The sequence below is a fragment of the Calidris pugnax genome, unplaced genomic scaffold, assembly GCF_001431845.1.
Source record: "Calidris pugnax isolate Ruff unplaced genomic scaffold, ASM143184v1 scaffold224, whole genome shotgun sequence".
Classification (NCBI taxonomy): Eukaryota; Metazoa; Chordata; class Aves; order Charadriiformes; family Scolopacidae; genus Calidris; species Calidris pugnax.
Genome location: NW_015090952.1, coordinates 81,788 through 97,965, shown reverse-complemented (window position 1 = coordinate 97,965; position 16,178 = coordinate 81,788). Strand labels below are relative to the sequence as shown.

The 16,178-nt window shown below is 39.9% G+C and overlaps 1 protein-coding gene across 1 annotated transcript in view; it reads left to right on the top strand.

The window, feature by feature from the left end:
• LOC106893776 (collagen alpha-1(XV) chain-like) overlaps positions 1–16,178 on the top strand; it is a gene marked incomplete at its 3' end in the record, with an annotated part of 158,713 nt that overhangs the window by 63,175 nt on the left and 79,360 nt on the right. The window contains exons 4-7 of the mRNA XM_014951987.1: positions 1,804–1,878; positions 2,318–2,413; positions 8,429–8,555; positions 10,332–10,452. Of these exons, the coding sequence (XP_014807473.1) occupies positions 1,804–1,878; positions 2,318–2,413; positions 8,429–8,555; positions 10,332–10,452 (419 nt within the window). The remainder of the gene's footprint in view (positions 1–1,803; positions 1,879–2,317; positions 2,414–8,428; positions 8,556–10,331; positions 10,453–16,178) is intronic.

Here is a 16,178-nt window from a genome sequence, read left to right as displayed (position 1 = left end):
TTCTGTATGCTATATCAAGTATAGACATTTCAACCAATATTGTGGTTGCTTCAGTACTGTTAATTGTGATGTGTACTCTAGGTCTTGTGCCTTTATTTCTTCATGTGTCATATGTCACAATTGCTTTTGGGTAGAAAAACTAAATGGTTGATTCCTCCTGAAGCTGTGTTTGTATGACAAGAACTGTTTACATTCATTGCCCAAAATAGAAACAATTGACAGCAGATGAATGGATGGCAGTCGCTGGTTTGCTCTGGCTATTGGGAATTCGTATGTCTACGGCTCTGGTTGCCAGATGCAAAAGGACATAACTGTCATCAGATTTCATGGAAAAAAAAGGAAATTCTAGCCCTGCTGCTTGTAAAGAAAAGTAGAAACCAGACAACAACCAAATGTAGCTGACGTAGTGATGATAACAGATTCTGCAAACCAGCTTTAACAGGGAAGGCAGCAGCAGGCACAAGACTCACAGGAGGACTACAATGCCTGATCCCTACCATCCCTGCCATGACAGACTTGGCCATGGCTTTCCTGGTTGGAATAATTGGCTAAGAGCAACACTTGGAAACATTAGGGCTCTCCATTTTGCTTTCTTCACCGTCCAGGCCCACAGATTAGAGCAAGAGGAGAAAAATGTGTTCTTTAAATGTGATTCATTCATACTTTGAAAACAAAGCATCGCTTCCGAGAGACTGCTTAAGTGTTTGATTTGTGCCTCCTTTCATGTATAATTTTTCAGCAAACTGTTCAGTTAGTCTGACATGGTTCAATGTCTGAGTTGCCCATTATTAAGTTTTGAAGAAAAATAGGATGGTTCAGTTCACTGAGCTGTTTTCTCAGATGGCCTGCAAACTCAGGAGGCACCTACTGCGTTAATTTCATGGTCTTTGAAGATCCAGAAATTAGAGGATCATTAAAGACAGAATCTTGGATTTTGTTCCTTTCTGAAATATTCTAGAAGCCACCATCTGCCAGCTTCTTCAGGCTCTTTTCTACACAAAATACAAAGGCAGATAAACGAAATATAGTCAGCAAAACAGGAAGAGGCAGGTCATGTGTGTTAGGTAAGATGGCTATTGATTTGAATACCCATCTTTGTGTCCTATACGTGTGTCGTGCGTAACTCTGTGAGACCTCACAACAGTAGAAACGTCCCCCCTGTGTTTCTTATAACACTTTTGAATCTTTGTAATCTAAGAAACAAGACTTAAATGTTTAAAATGAAATTGTTGCTGCTCCTTCAGTGTGTCAGACTGAGAAATATAATTGGTAACCCTGAAAAAAGGAAGAATTTGTTATCAGAAAATCCACCTCTTTTTCCGCTTTGAAAAGTTCTACGCTGGTTTCTCCCTGACCCACTTCACCACTTACTGGTATTTCCATCCCATCCTTTGTCTCCATTTTTAGGGGGTTTCTTGTGACATTTTTGGAGCTGCAATGCACTTCTTAACTAGAAAAAAACAGACAATGCTTTACAGACTCTAGGACATCATAATTTAGGACTAGATCCTTCAGTTGGGGCCCTTCCAATACAGTGTAGCAATTGTATTGTCACTGGGACACAATTGTGATTGTATTCATTTTCTTTCTACATTTTGGAAAAGGAACACATAAGAACATATTTGCATTTTTAAACTGGGCTTATTATCATAACATTTTATGCATTTTCCAAGAAAATCAGAATAAAGTCTGGATTTTTTTTTTTGTTAATTTGTTTAATTCCCACTCCTCCATACACACACACCCTTCACAAATGCTACTTAAAGTATTACTTCTTTATACTGTTTTTGTTGTTTCATGTAGGGCTCAATTCAACATCTGACAATCAAATCTGACCCAAGGGCTTCTGAAGATCATTGTGAAGATGATGATCCTTATGTGAGTATTCTTATAAGCTCTTCTTTATCTATCCTCAGATTTCAAAGTCATTTGCCATTAGGCACTTTTCGTAAGACTAAATGTACTATTTCTTCTTGGGAACATAGTATCATACTTAAAACTGCCTTCATGTGGGAATCTCTATTTTTGACTACATAGCCCCTAAAACTGTGATTTTCCAAAAAACATAATTTTCTTTTGTCTATAACACCTTTGAGAAAATGAACCGTGACTTTTATTTTTCTGAAGGGTCATTTTCATTAAATGCTGTAAGTACTGAAATAAGTTTACATCATAATGACACTGGGGCTTCACCAACTGAGAAAAAAATACTTTAAAAAAGTATTTTTCTGCATTGAGGTAGCCAGTTCCTTGGAAATCATGGCTTTTTTTCCCCCTGAATTTTATGAACTTGCTGTCATTATTGGGTTTTCCACAGGCTTCAGGGGACATGAGTGGCAATGGCAGCTCTCAAGAACATGAAGGTATTTCTGAGACACAAGAAGTCCTTGCACCTTCTGTTCTTCCCATGAGGGTAAATATATTTGATTTATTTGCTTTACGTTTCAGGTTTAATATCACTTTTTTAGATAGGGAGGTCTGCATTTTGTCACTAGTTTTTTGTATGTGGCAACTTCCAAAGGCACCTGTGAGAACAACATGTGCCCACCCAGAAGAATGACTGCTCTGTGACAGATCAAAAATCTGGTACATTTGGCAACAATCAGCAACCAGTACTTTGGGAAGAGTATAATAACAGATCAGGAACATAAATATGACACTTACCAGGAATACTCTTTCACTCTGCAACAATTTCTGTATGAGGAAATGCTCGAGTCAGGAGTGTATCTCTTTGGGTTTAGTGAATCTCAGCTGAATTTTTCACCCTTTAAATTTTACCATCCTCAACTTCCTGCTACAGAGTCACTTGGCTTATTTAATGGCATGTTTTGTGAAGGACTTTCACCTTTTGCTTGCCCTTACGAACATGCTCTCTGCAGCTCTCATTTGGTGGTTGTTCTACTGGAAGACAGAGTAAACAGTCGTTCCTTACTCACCATAACATTTGTGATTTTAGAGATTCCTATCACAACATGTTCCCCCTCGCTTTTTGTGCCAGGCTGAAATGTTTCAGTCCATTCCCCCCAATGAAGCTTTCCATGCAGCTCATATCAAGCATTCTTCTTTTATCCAAGTACTTGTTGAATCCTTTAGAGGAAACCAGTAGGTTTGTGAGAAATGAATTTGCAGTAACCATGCTCACATTCCCCTGATGTAGCACATACTTGAGATCTTTCATTCTTGGATCCTTCAGAACTCATGGTGAGCACTGTTCTCTTGTGATCATTTGTTGCCATTGACTTAGTGTGTTTCCTACCCTGGACTTACAAAGACTTCACTTTTAGATGTATCCTCTGCTGAGTTTCCCAAGAATATTCTTTCACAGAAATTTTAACTCTTCCATGATCAACATGAATGCAAAACACCTTTTTTTTTTTTTTCTGCCATGGCATAAAATTCTCTGAGAACTCTTTTTACAACTTGTGAATTGATCTGGCTTCGTACTCCTGATGTGTTTGAAAACAGATTTATTAGTAATTTTAATGCCTTTTACATATATTTCATCGAACTCTTTTTGGCCTGCCTTGTTTTTCAGAGTCACAGATTAGCTGAGTTTGAAAGGGACCTCTGAAGATTGTCCTGTCCAACTCCCTGCTCAAAGCAGAGTACAGCAGGTTGCTCAGTGAGCAGGTTGCTTAGTGCCAGTGTGTTTTGGGTTTCTTCAAGGATGGAGACTTCACTGCCTCTCTGTTCCAGTGTAGTTTTTTTCTGATGCAGAACTGGAAATTCTTGTATTTTAATTTGTGTCCATTGTCTCTTTTCTCTTCACTGGCTACTACTGAGAAAGGTCTGGCTCTGTCTTTTTTATCCCCTCTTATCAGGATTTTGTGCACAATGGTAAGATTGCTCTGAGCCTTCTCTTCATGGGGCAGTCCTTGTTCTCTTACCTTCCTCTTGTAGGTCAAAAGCACTAGTTCCTTAATGATCTACATGATCCTTTGATAGACTTGGTCCAATATGTCTGGTGAGCCCAGACCTGGACATGATAATCAAAATGAGGTTCTTGTCTGTATTAATACAGAAAGATCAACTCCCTCAACCTGATGGTGATACTTTTCCTAATGCAGACCAGGATGTTTCTGGCCACCTTTGCCACAAGGGCACATTGCTGGCTCTTCTTCTACCAGCATCCTGTCCTGCAAAGCCCCCAGCCAGCGCTGCTGTGTGGGGTAATTCCTCCCCAAATGCAGGACTTGCATTTTACTTTGCTGAACTTCAGGAGATTCTTGACTGCTTATTTCTGTAGCCAGCTGGGGTTCTTTGAATGGCAGCAAAATTACCTGGTGCCCCAATGACTCCTCTCCATTTTGCGTTCCTGCAAAGCCCCCAGCCAGCGCTGCTGTGTGGGGTAATTCCTCCCCAAATGCAGGACTTGCATTTTACTTTGCTGAACTTCAGGAGATTCTTGACTGCTTATTTCTGTAGCCAGCTGGGGTTCTTTGAATGGCAGCAAAATTACCTGGTGCCCCAATGACTCCTCTCCATTTTGCGTCACACCACGAAATTTAACCCATGAAATCTTACTGTGCTTTCACTTTTCTCATTTGGATACAACTGGAGCTAATTCAGGAAGAATGTTGAATGGCAGCAAAATTACCTGGTGCCCCACTGACTTCTCTCCATTTTATGTCACACCACGAAATTTAACCCATGAAATCTTACTGTGCTTTCACTTTTCTCATTTGGATACAACTGGAGCTAATTCAGGAAGAATGTCTAATTTCTCTAGTCTATCCAGAAGAAAACAAATTCCTTTTTAGATACTGCTTTTTCTGTTTAATAGTCTTTGTAATTAGTACACTGTTCAAAATTGCAGACAACAATATTGGAATTTTTGGCTTTTATTCCTCCTTTTGCAAGATGTCATGGTTTAATGCCAGCTGGGAATTAAGCATCTTGTGGCCGCTTTCCCCCAGTGGGATGGGGGAGAGAAGTGGAAGGGTAAAAGTAAAAAAAAAGTAAAAAAAACCACATGGGTTGAGATAAAAAAAGGTTTTAGGTAAAGCAAAAGCCCTGTGTCTAATTTCTCTAGTCTATCCAGAAGAAAACAAATTCCTTTTTAGATACTGCTTTTTCTGTTTAATTGCCTTTGTAATTAGTACACTGTTCAAAATTGCAGACAACAATATTGGAATTTTTGGCTTTTATTCCTCCTTTTGCAAGATGTCATGGTTTAATGCCAGCTGGGAATTAAGCATCTTGTGGCCGCTTTCCCCCAGTGGGATGGGGGAGAGAAGTGGAAGGGTAAAAGTAAAAAAAAAGTAAAAAAAACCACATGGGTTGAGATAAAAAAAGGTTTTAGGTAAAGCAAAAGCCCTGCATGCAAGTGAAGAAAAATAAGGAATTCATTCACCTCCTTGTGCACCCCCAGCCCGCTCACTGGTGGGGTGGGGTGAGAAGTAGAGAAGGCCTTGACTCTGTCCTAGCACTGTTCAGCAGTAACTAAAACATCCCTCTATTATCAACACTGTTTTTAGTACAAATCCAAAACATGGCCTCATACTAGCTACCATGAGGAAAATTAACTCTATCCCAACCAAAACCAGCACAGAAGAATCTTGTTTCTCTGGATAATCTCAGCAGATTATTCACTGTTGCAGAGTACAAGAGGTAGAAAATTTCTATTTTAATGAGTGAGCGCTATTTGCTAAAAAATCAGTGACACATCTATGATTTACATGAAAAGGAACCTAAAAGTGCAATAGCTATTGTTCATTACTCTATATCACCCCCAGGGAGTAAATACGTGACATTTTCCTTTGATTTCCCAAACATATGAGATCAGTCTTGGGTGCCAAAATGTTATTTCAAGATCTGAGAATGTTAAGGTAATACAGCAGTGTCACACCTTTCTCACAAGACCTAGAAGTTGCCTGGAGTTACCTGGAATTCCATACTGAAGTTAGAATCACTGCCCATAAGGAAAAATGCCACAGAAAAAGTATGACATCATGTAATTTATCATTTGGCAATGATGAATTTGTAGTTGTCATAAATGAAGAGGCAAAGAGTACCTTTCCCTGATGCACCTCTCAAAGACACACTTGCTCATCAATGATTATATCATTGCAAACATTTTTCCATTCAGCTCTTATCCTTTCACTTACTTTATTTTAATTTCCCTAGAAATTATTGTCTGTTTTGATGTTATATTAATTTTCTTGTTAAAACATTTTTAAGGTTGTCTGGGAAACTGAACCAGGCTTTAAGTACAGAAACCATTTTCGTTGAAGTGCCACGCCACAATGTTAATAAGTGTGTATAGATGGCAGATTATCACCTTTAGAAAACAAGAAAGACAGAAGCCTCTTCGTAGCTCTTTTTTGGTCTGCAGGCACTTTTTTGGTGGCAGATTGTTAATTTTTTGGACTGTGTAGAAAGTCTTCATTGTGTCTGTGTGCAGTGCTGGTTCCTACTACAGTAACTCTTCGTAGGAGCCAGTCACAGAACGGATGATGATGCACAGGCTTCTGAGTTGACTGATGATAAGCCTGAAAAGCCAGTAAATTAACTATTTTCTTCAAAACACCAGAACTTCATGTGAAAGTATTTCCTTGGATCACACCCATTTCTTCTAAAATGCCTGGAGACTTCAAAAGGCCATACCAGCATTTCAATAAATATGTAGTCTTTTTTAGCAAGTTGTTTAACGCTGTTGCCAAATTAGAAATGTCTAAATGCAAGTGCCTCATGGGATTTGTGTGCCTTCCAGAGTGACTGCCCATGGGTTTATTTTTTAGAAATATGAAATGAGAGACAGATCAACAAATGACAATTTAACAATCAGTACAGTCATTGAGAGATGTTTCAGAGGAAGCTTTTATTTATCTTCTACTCTGAAACATCACTGAACAAACTCTCAGCTCTTCAGAGTAAATTGCTACGCTGAGCTGGAACGAAACAAGTCATATGTCATACTTGAAAATGCAATCTCTGAGTAAAGACATTTAGCAATGTTGATGGTGCATATCCTAATTTGTATTTTTCTGCTAAGTAGTTCAGTGCTGGGCAGTAGGAATGGGTAACATTCTTGGCACTATTTCAGAGTAATTCCATTTAATGGGCCTGGTGAATCAGCTTTAAATGCCTCGGTGAATCAGCAAAAAAGGCGTGTTTAACATTTGTCGAAGAAGTGTCTCTTCATACAGAATTTTTCTGTGGATTCCCTGCTGATTAATTATTCAACCAAAAACTGTCTGTGGCATGTCTTATCTATAGGATTCTTCAGAAAATAGCCTGAACTATTCTGCGTGTCAGAAAGGCCTTGCCAGAAAGGAAGAGTAGGGAAGAACAATTCTCATTGCTGTTTCATGAGTGTTCAGCTGTTTCATGTGTGTTGCAGTACTGGGTTTCCATGAGTTGTAAGAGAAGGAAGAGCAGAGGAAACATGCATTTGTTCCTTTCTCAAATGGAGGAAATAAAACTGAAATCAACTGAAATTACTTTGGTCATCTATAGTGGGGATCAGATCTGGCCCACTGTGGAAAATTTCCTTTCCTCTCTAAGTGGAGCCTTAAAGCCTAATTTTTAACATATTTCTTAATAACAAGAAGTATTTTGAAGCTTTCCTGAATTATAAGGCTACAAAACCAGTGGGATAAAAATCATTCCAATGATGTTACCTCTCTTCCTTTTGACAACTCAGGTACTATTTCGGCAAGCCCTGTTAAGCCATCTTCACCTGGTTCAAGACCAGGATGCTTGGCCCATTAAAGTCTGCTCCAGGTTACCATCGCAATGTAGTGGCTTTTAAATTTTGTTTAAATTGCAAATGCAGGTTTGCATGAAGTATTATTCTCACTACACAGAGACAGCACTTCTTCAGATCTCTAATTCCAGTAGGGAATAGGCTCTTTACATTCCAGCTGATATTGAAATGGCCACCTTTTGCCCACCCACAGCCAGCATGGAAAAGGATGGGTACCAGCCAGCTCTAGGCTTTTAAACCTGCAGTGGTAACTTTACATTCCTTGCATTTTGATCCCTCTTTATGGGTTTGTCAAGTGTATATCACTTGGTTTAGAGGAATGGGGTTCAAAGGTATTGTGCTAGTTTTTTCTCAAGAGCTAGACTAAATTAGTGTGATGTGCTGGTAAGCAGAAATCAGATGTGTACTGTAAAAAGAAAAATAAAATAGAAGGTGAAATAAATTAAAAGGTTGTAAATGAAAGAGGATTTATATATTGGCCATTAATAAATTTCAGTTTTTATGATAGCAATGACAGTTAATGTTTCTAAGGACAGCATAAGAGTAAGGACAGATGGTGACAAGATATTATGTGGGGAAGATCTGGATTTCTGCTTTGCTTTATAAATGCAGTAGTTCTGATTACTGTGCATTGAGAAAGGTAATCTACTGAGTCATGCTTTGAAATATGTGATAAACCTTTTCTCTAAACAGTTCTTTGGGATTTTATGTTTTTTTTAGCCTGAAGATACGTTGGCTGAGCCAGTGGAAGCCCCCCCAACCATAATATCTTATGTGGAAGAAAATGATTTTTCTGGAAATCACAGATCAGAAGAAACCTCTGAAGCAGCTAAACTTAAAGAACAAGGCACTGCCCCTTTTTTTTTTTTCTTTTTTTTTTTTTTTTGCTGGGAGGGGAGGTCATTTATGTTCTCTAAGTCTCAGTCCATCATTTCCCTGTGCATGAAAAGCCACTGTCATATTTTGGGTGCTGCCAGGAATGGAAAATCCTATGGTTTTGGACATCCTGTGTGTTAGAAAAGAATTGGCACATCAAACATTTGGTCTTTGAAACTGCAGTCTGTTAGACTTGCAATTTGCTAATAGCAACAAAGGTAAGTAGTAGCAACTACAGCCACCGTTCAACACATCTCTCACTTTTCACTCCCTATCGTAGAATCAGGATCATAGAATTGTCTACCTTGGAAGGGATCCTTAAGATCATTGAGTCCAACCGTTAACCTGACACTGCCAAAACCACCACTAAACCATGTCCCTAAGCACCATGGCTATTCATCTTTCAAATCCCTGCAGGGATGGTGATTCCACCACTTCCCTGGGCAGCTTGTTCCAATGTTCGATAACCCTTTCAGTGAAGAAATTTTTCCTAATATCCATCATAAATCTCCCCTGGCGCAACTTGAGGACATTTCCTCTAGTCCTATCACTTGTTACTTGGGAGAAGAGACTGACCCCCACCTCACTACAACCTCCCTTCAGGTAGTTGTAGAGGATGATAAGGTGTCCCCTCAGCCTCCTTTTCTCCAGTGTAAACAACCCAAATTCCCTCAGCCGCTCCTCATAAGACTTGTTCTCTACACCCCTCACCAGCTTCGTTGCCCTTCTCTGGACATACTCCAGAGCCTCAGTGTCACCTCAGTATCAAAAAGGATAAAACATGGAAGCTGACCTGAGGTGTGATGGTCTACAACACTTTACAACAATAGTAAAATGCAATTGTTAGGCACAGGGAATGAAAGAGAAAAATCCTGTGTCAGGACAGTGAGAAGCATGGTGCTTCTTGAGACATACCTCTGCAAATAGTGCTACTGGCTCCTTTAAATGGAATTTAAGATGAGCATTTAATTTGATGACCTTCTGCTATAGTGAAGCACAGCTGTTCATGTAAAACTGAATATCACCACTGAATAAACAACTGTATCCTACTTACGCTCCCTACAAAGGGTGTGAATATGTCTAGTGCATCAAGTGTAGGCACAAAGTAATAAGAGCAGGGCAGAATGCACTGAGGAATCTACTACCCCACTAGTAAGACAATTTCAGTACAGTCCTAGAAAACAAAAAATCTTAAGGTAACTACTCAACAAGGCCAAAGAGAATGTTCCTATTTAAATTTATGCATACTTCAGATAGCAACTGTTGTATGTACCTCGGGCAGAATGCACTGAGGAATCTACTACCCCTCTAGTAAGACAATTTCAGTACAATCCTAGAAAACAAAAAGTCTTAAGATAACTACTCAACAAGGCCAAAGAGAATGTTCCTATTAAATTTATGCATACTTCAGATACCAACTGTTGTACGTACCTTTTATTCTTAAGTTATATAGATGAAAAATAGGCAACCATTAGACTAGAGCTTGAGGCAAAATATGATGCAACACAGTCTTTGTCCTTAAAATAAACATTTGTTTTATAATTTTATTCTCTCTTTTCTCTTTTTTTTCTTTCCTTTTAAAATTTTCAGAGTTATGAAATGAAATATTAATCTTTGGAATGTATTTTGGTCATAATGTAAATAATTTCTTTTTTCATACACCTCACAGCATCTGAGCTCTGATAAATACCTCTGGGTGGCTTTTATTTTGCTCTGTCTCTCATTAACAAGTGATTATTTTGTTTAGATTCAGCTGTCACAGAAACTGGACAAGGCAACAGTGAGTCCACCACTATCACACAGAAAATCTTAAGAGAAGAAGATGGCTCTGGTGCTACTGTTTTGCCAGGACTAAGCACAGAGGAGGTGTGTGCAATGGGTTTATTGTATGCCTTATTGTTTTCTCCCAAGAGCAGGAAAATATATGAATTTTAGGTGCTTTTCTGAATCGGTGCCTTTATCTACTGCATCTTAGCAGCACGCCAAAACAGAAGTTACTTTTTAAGTTCTTAAATGCTCTCTCATGACACGAGACTGAAAAGCACTGCACTGACACTATGCAGAAGTTTGGATCTATAACCATTGAGATGGGCTTGAGACTTTTGACTAACAAAATGAATTTATTCTTTCAGTTTTTGCATTTTTTCGTTTTGCGTTTAAGAAAGTGAGAAACAAAGACAATAACCAACCCAAACCCTCACCATGAAAGGCACAATTGTTATTCCCTAAAAGTGGGCACCTTGGTCTTACTTACTCACAGCCACTGCCTTGCAGGTGAAAGTCGTGCTTACTTCTCAGAAGTGTGGTATATAAACAGATTTAAAATTAAGCCCTTTGAGTGCTCACCAAGTGGTTCTGTTTGAAGTATCAAAGAAGCACTGCGTTATCACAGTGATTCATTATTAGCTGATCCAAACAGAAGACTAACACTAAAACACACTGAAGTCTGGAGGAATCCATGCCTAAAATGTATATTGCTGGCTCTCCTTGGTTGCCCACAGAATAATCTGAAAATTTACAATTTATACAAATTATTCCTTTATAAACCGAATCTTGAATTACCATCCAAGAGGTTGATCCAATATTCCATGTCTTGGCAAGGGAATGACTGCATGGATTGCACTGGAAAAGTGTCTGCAACTCCTAGTTCTTTCATTAAGTAAGCAGTGTGTGCTGCCTCCTGACAGCTGCCTAAGTTGACACCCAGAGATGAAAAATCTATTTAAAAAGTAGCCAGCAGCTTTCCTGGCACTCACAATAAAAAGATGCTTTGACTAATGAAATATTAAGACTGAGCAACCTTTCCACCCCTAGATGGCCTTAAAAAGAATGAAAGTTGAGGCAAGTTGTTTGGGGTCCGTGCATTACTCATGTCTGTGTCAGAGCAGTTACATGAAGTTATATGGCTGTTTACAGCCATGCCTAGCTTTTCTCTAGGCTGCCAGCACATTTTTTAGAAGTATTCTAGAAGAGGCAATATCTGGACATCTTTCACCTGTCAGAGATGCCTTCCAAAAGTCCTGGTCAGGCTGTCTTCTTGTAAACGTCCAAGCAGTAATTCCTTTCAGGATCCCTCCTGATGGAAAAAGAGATACTAGAAATTGTGCATGCCACCATCAAGTGGGTTGTACTCTACTGAACAGAGGAAAATCTGACAAAGAAGGGGCTATAATTTAATTGGCAATTCAATTCTGCCAGGACCAGGAATAACTGTAAATTATATGCATAGCATTCAGACTAGTCACATTTTCAGTATCACTTTTTGTCAATTCCCTTGTAAAATTAGATATCCCCTTTCGGATAGACTCTGGTTGGCGTAGCTCCTAGGCAAGGAAATTAAGAGAAAACCCAGGGTAGCCTGTCTCTACTTTGAGGTTCACACACTGCTAAGAAAAATGGTGGCCCTTTTAACTTCTAAATAGAGAGTACTCCAGCCTACATGACTGCAGGCACTAGAAACCCCAAGGGGAGTGACTATGCCATGTGTAGCAAAGTCACCTTCTCTGGTGAGGTACTGGGCTTTGAAAGATACTGTGCCTATTGAATGTGTAAGGTAATGTGTAACCAGAATTTTGTGTGATTCTGCAAATTAAAGTTATGTGTGCCCCTCATTGGGAATCCTGTGAGTTGGAGGGCTCCAGCTACTTAAGTACTTACCCTCCTTGTTGACATATTTCAAAATAATCAGCTAGCACTACATTTTTAGTTAATTAACATTCCTGATCCAGCAGCCACCGTGGATTTTTGTAACCAGAAATTAAATAATGACCTTTTCTTCCTCTTGTCTTTGCGGCTCTTATGCCAAAAGTCCATTCTCTGTATTGCTTGAAACTGCAGTCGCTTACAACTGCTTCTGCTTGACAGAAAACATACAGCACCAAGAAACGCAGAGTTTTTATTCTAAAGTTCTACACTGTGTGTTTTGTTCAAGTGTTAAAGGTTGTTCCTTACAAGGTCTTCTAGTGTTTTTGTGTTTATTGTGGTAAATTACAAAAAATGGTGAAAAATTAGGTTAAGAATCATCCATTGGAGCTGACATACAAGAGGCTTTAATATTTGTTGGAGCACTTCCAAATATGATTCATCTAACATTTTCATGCTTGCATTCACATTTTTTAAAAGCAGCAATTTTAGTGTCAGGATGAACTATTGTTCTCACAATCTCTTCTTTTTTTCAGTTTTGAGCTATTTTTCTTAAATAAAAACCCAGCCTTGATTTAAGTAGTGTGACACAAAAAGCTTAAATCAATTGTGACAAGTAGTTTTGCTACTTACTCATCTTTATGAGTTTTTTCTTGAATTTATTCATACTTCCACATCATTTTCACTACATAGATACCCAAGATGGCTATACAATATGCTAATCAACAATCTTTTAGAAAATAATAATAAAAAAATTACATTGAAAACTGGTCTTTGTGACCAGACTACACTCCACTACGTGGCAGAATTGGCCCTGTCTCCTGTAGGTTTATCATTGTACAAGTTATGCAATTTGTAAGCCAGTTGGTATGTGTAACACTGACTAGGCACAGTGTTCTTCTTGAAGTGTTGTATGGAACCAAGACAAATGCCTCTCAGGAAAATTTGCTAAAGTTGGATAAACAGTGTTACTGTCATCAAGCACGTATAACGAAGAAAATTATGACCTGGTTGTCAGACATCCACGCTGATTTAGCATTCATTATGTTCACACTTTGATTTTAGAATAGAATAGAATAGAATAGAATAGAGCAGAACTATTTCAGTTGGAAAGGACCCATAACAATCATCTAGTCCCACTGCTTGACCAATTCAGGGCTGACCAAGTTAAAGCATGTTGTTAAGGGCATTGTCCAAATGCATCTCAAACACTGACAGGCTTGGGGCATCGACCAACCCCTCTAGGAAACCCGTTCCAGGGTTTGATCACCCTCTTGGTAAAGAAATGCATCCTCAAGTCCAGCCTAAACCTATCCTGATGACCTTTGAGCCATCACCACACATCCTATCACTGGATGCCAGGGAGAAGAGATCAGCACCTCACTCTCTACTTCCCCTCCTCAGCAAGCTGATGAGAGCAATGAGGTCACCCCTCAGTCTCCTTTTCTCCAAACTAGACAAACCCAAAGTCTTCAGTTGCTCCTTGCAGGACATTCCTTCCATCCCTTTCACCAGCTTTGTTGCCTTCTTCTGGACTCATTCAAGGACCACCACACCCTTCTTAAATTGTGGGGCCCAGAACAGCACTCAGTGTTCAAGGTGAGGCTGCACCAATGCCGAATACAATGGGATAATCACCTCTGTTGAGCAGTTGGTTATACTATCTTCAACGCACTGGGGGAATGAGGAACTGTCCACCATAGGAGCAGACCAGATTTGAGATCATCTAGGGAACCTGAAGGTGCACAAGCCCATGGGACCTGGTGAAAGGCATCCACAAATCCTGAGGGAACTGGCAGATGAAGTTGCTAAGCCACTGTCCATCATATATGAGAAGCTGTGGCAGTCTGGTGAAGTTCCTGCTGACTGGAAAAGGGGAAACATAACCCCCATTTTTAAAAAGGGAAAAAAGGAAGACCCGGGGAACTGCAGGCCAGTCAATCTCAGCTCTGTACCCAGCAAGGTGATGGTTTCCTCCTGGAAACCATGCTAAGGCACATGGAAAATAAGGACGGGATTGGTGACAACCAACATAGCTTCAGTAAAGGCAAGTCGTGCCTGACAAATTTGGTGGCGTTACAGTATTGGTGGATAAGGGAAGAGCAGCTGACATCATCTACCTGGGCTTGCACAAAGCATTTGACACTGTCCTGCATGACATCCTTGTCTCTAAGTTGGAGAGACGTGGATTTGACAGACTGAGCTCTCAGTGGATAAGGAATTGCCTGGATGAATGCAACTCAGAGAGTTGCAGTCAATGGCTCCATGTCCAAGTAGAAAGCAGTGACAAGGGGCATCCCTCAGGGATTGGTACTGGGACCAGTACTGCTTAACATCTTTGTCAGTGACATGGACAGTGCTATTGACCACATCCTCAGCAAGTTTGCCGACAACACAAAGGTGTGTGATGTGATTCACACTCTGGAGAAAAGGAATGCCATCTGGAGGAACCTGGGCAGGCTTGAGAGGTGGGCCCATGGAAACTTCATAAGTTCAACAAGGCCAAGTGCAAGGTCCTGCGTGTGGGTCAGGGCAATCCCAAGCACAAATACAGGCTGGGCAGAGAATGGATCGAGAGCAGCCCTGAGGAGAAGGACTTGAGGGTGTTGGTGGATGAGAAGCTCAACATGAACCAGCAATGTGCACTGGAAGCCCAGGAAGCCAACCACTTCCTGGGCTGCATCAAAAGAAGCGTGGCCAGCAAGTCGTGGAAGGTGATTCTGTTCCTCTACCGCGCTTTGGTGAGACTCCACGTGGAGTACTACATCCAGCTCTGAAGATTCTCACATAGGAAGGACATGGACCTGTTGGAATGAGTCCAAGGGAGGACCACAAAAATTATGAGAAGCCTGAAGACAGGCTGAGAGAGCAGGGGCTGTTCAGCTTGGAGAAAAGGCTCCTGGGAGACCTCACTGTAGTTGTGATCTTACCTGCAGCTTAGTTAACTAGGTTCCCTTCTAGCACTTTTCCAGATGGGAAAAAAAGTTTCTACTGAGACCAGATGAAAAAAATCTCTGGTCTTTGGGAACTTTTGTAGTGATAAAACCCAGAAAGATCTTCAAAAAATCAGCTAGCGGCTCCTTTGCTGATAGTTACTGTATTACATCCCTCCTAGTTTCATTAGCTACTAATGGAACACAAAATATTTCATTACTGCTATAAAATGTGAACAAATCCTAGTGCACATTTCAAAATATGATGCAAAAATGACTTAAATGTCCTGTCTTGTAGAGTGGGTTTTAATTTAAATGCATATTAGTGTCAAAACTTATTCTGTGCTTGCTGTATTTAAATTATTCTTTTTATTTTTCTTAGTCTCTCTTCACCAAATACTGATGTTTAGCAATTTTTTGCTCTTGCTTGTTGTCTGTTTTTTACTCTTTGCTATCAGTTTCCTCATTTCATCTTCTGTCACTTTTCTTTTTAACCAAGCTGAATATGTAATCCTCTTTTGTTAGACTTGTAGATCTCAGGGGATTTGGCAAAAGCATTCCTAACACATCTCTTTTTGACTTTCAGAGTTTTCTCCCATACAGCCTGAGTTCATGAAACTGGTCTTTTTCAAACCTGCATTATTGATTTAGACTGTGCAGATCTGTGCAGATCTGAAATAAGACCATGTTCATTTGCATCTAGGTGACCAAATCTCAGGTTTTCCAGTTCAGCAAGCAATTTATCTGTATTTGTGTGAATGAGCTCTGGTATGAAATGCCTTTGCTGAATGGAGTATATTGTTTGTGTGGAGCCTAAGAGGTTCCTGACTGCACTGAACAGAGCAGGGGTTCTAGGAGAGAGGGTGAAAGATGGGAAAAGCAATGCAACACATTTTTCATGTTCCACATTTTAATTATCCAGGACCAGAAAGGTCAAGAAGAAGAGGATGGGTCCACAGAATCTCCAGGAAGGCCAGAGGTAGAAGATGTGCAGGAAAAAGATCAAGGACCTCCTGGAC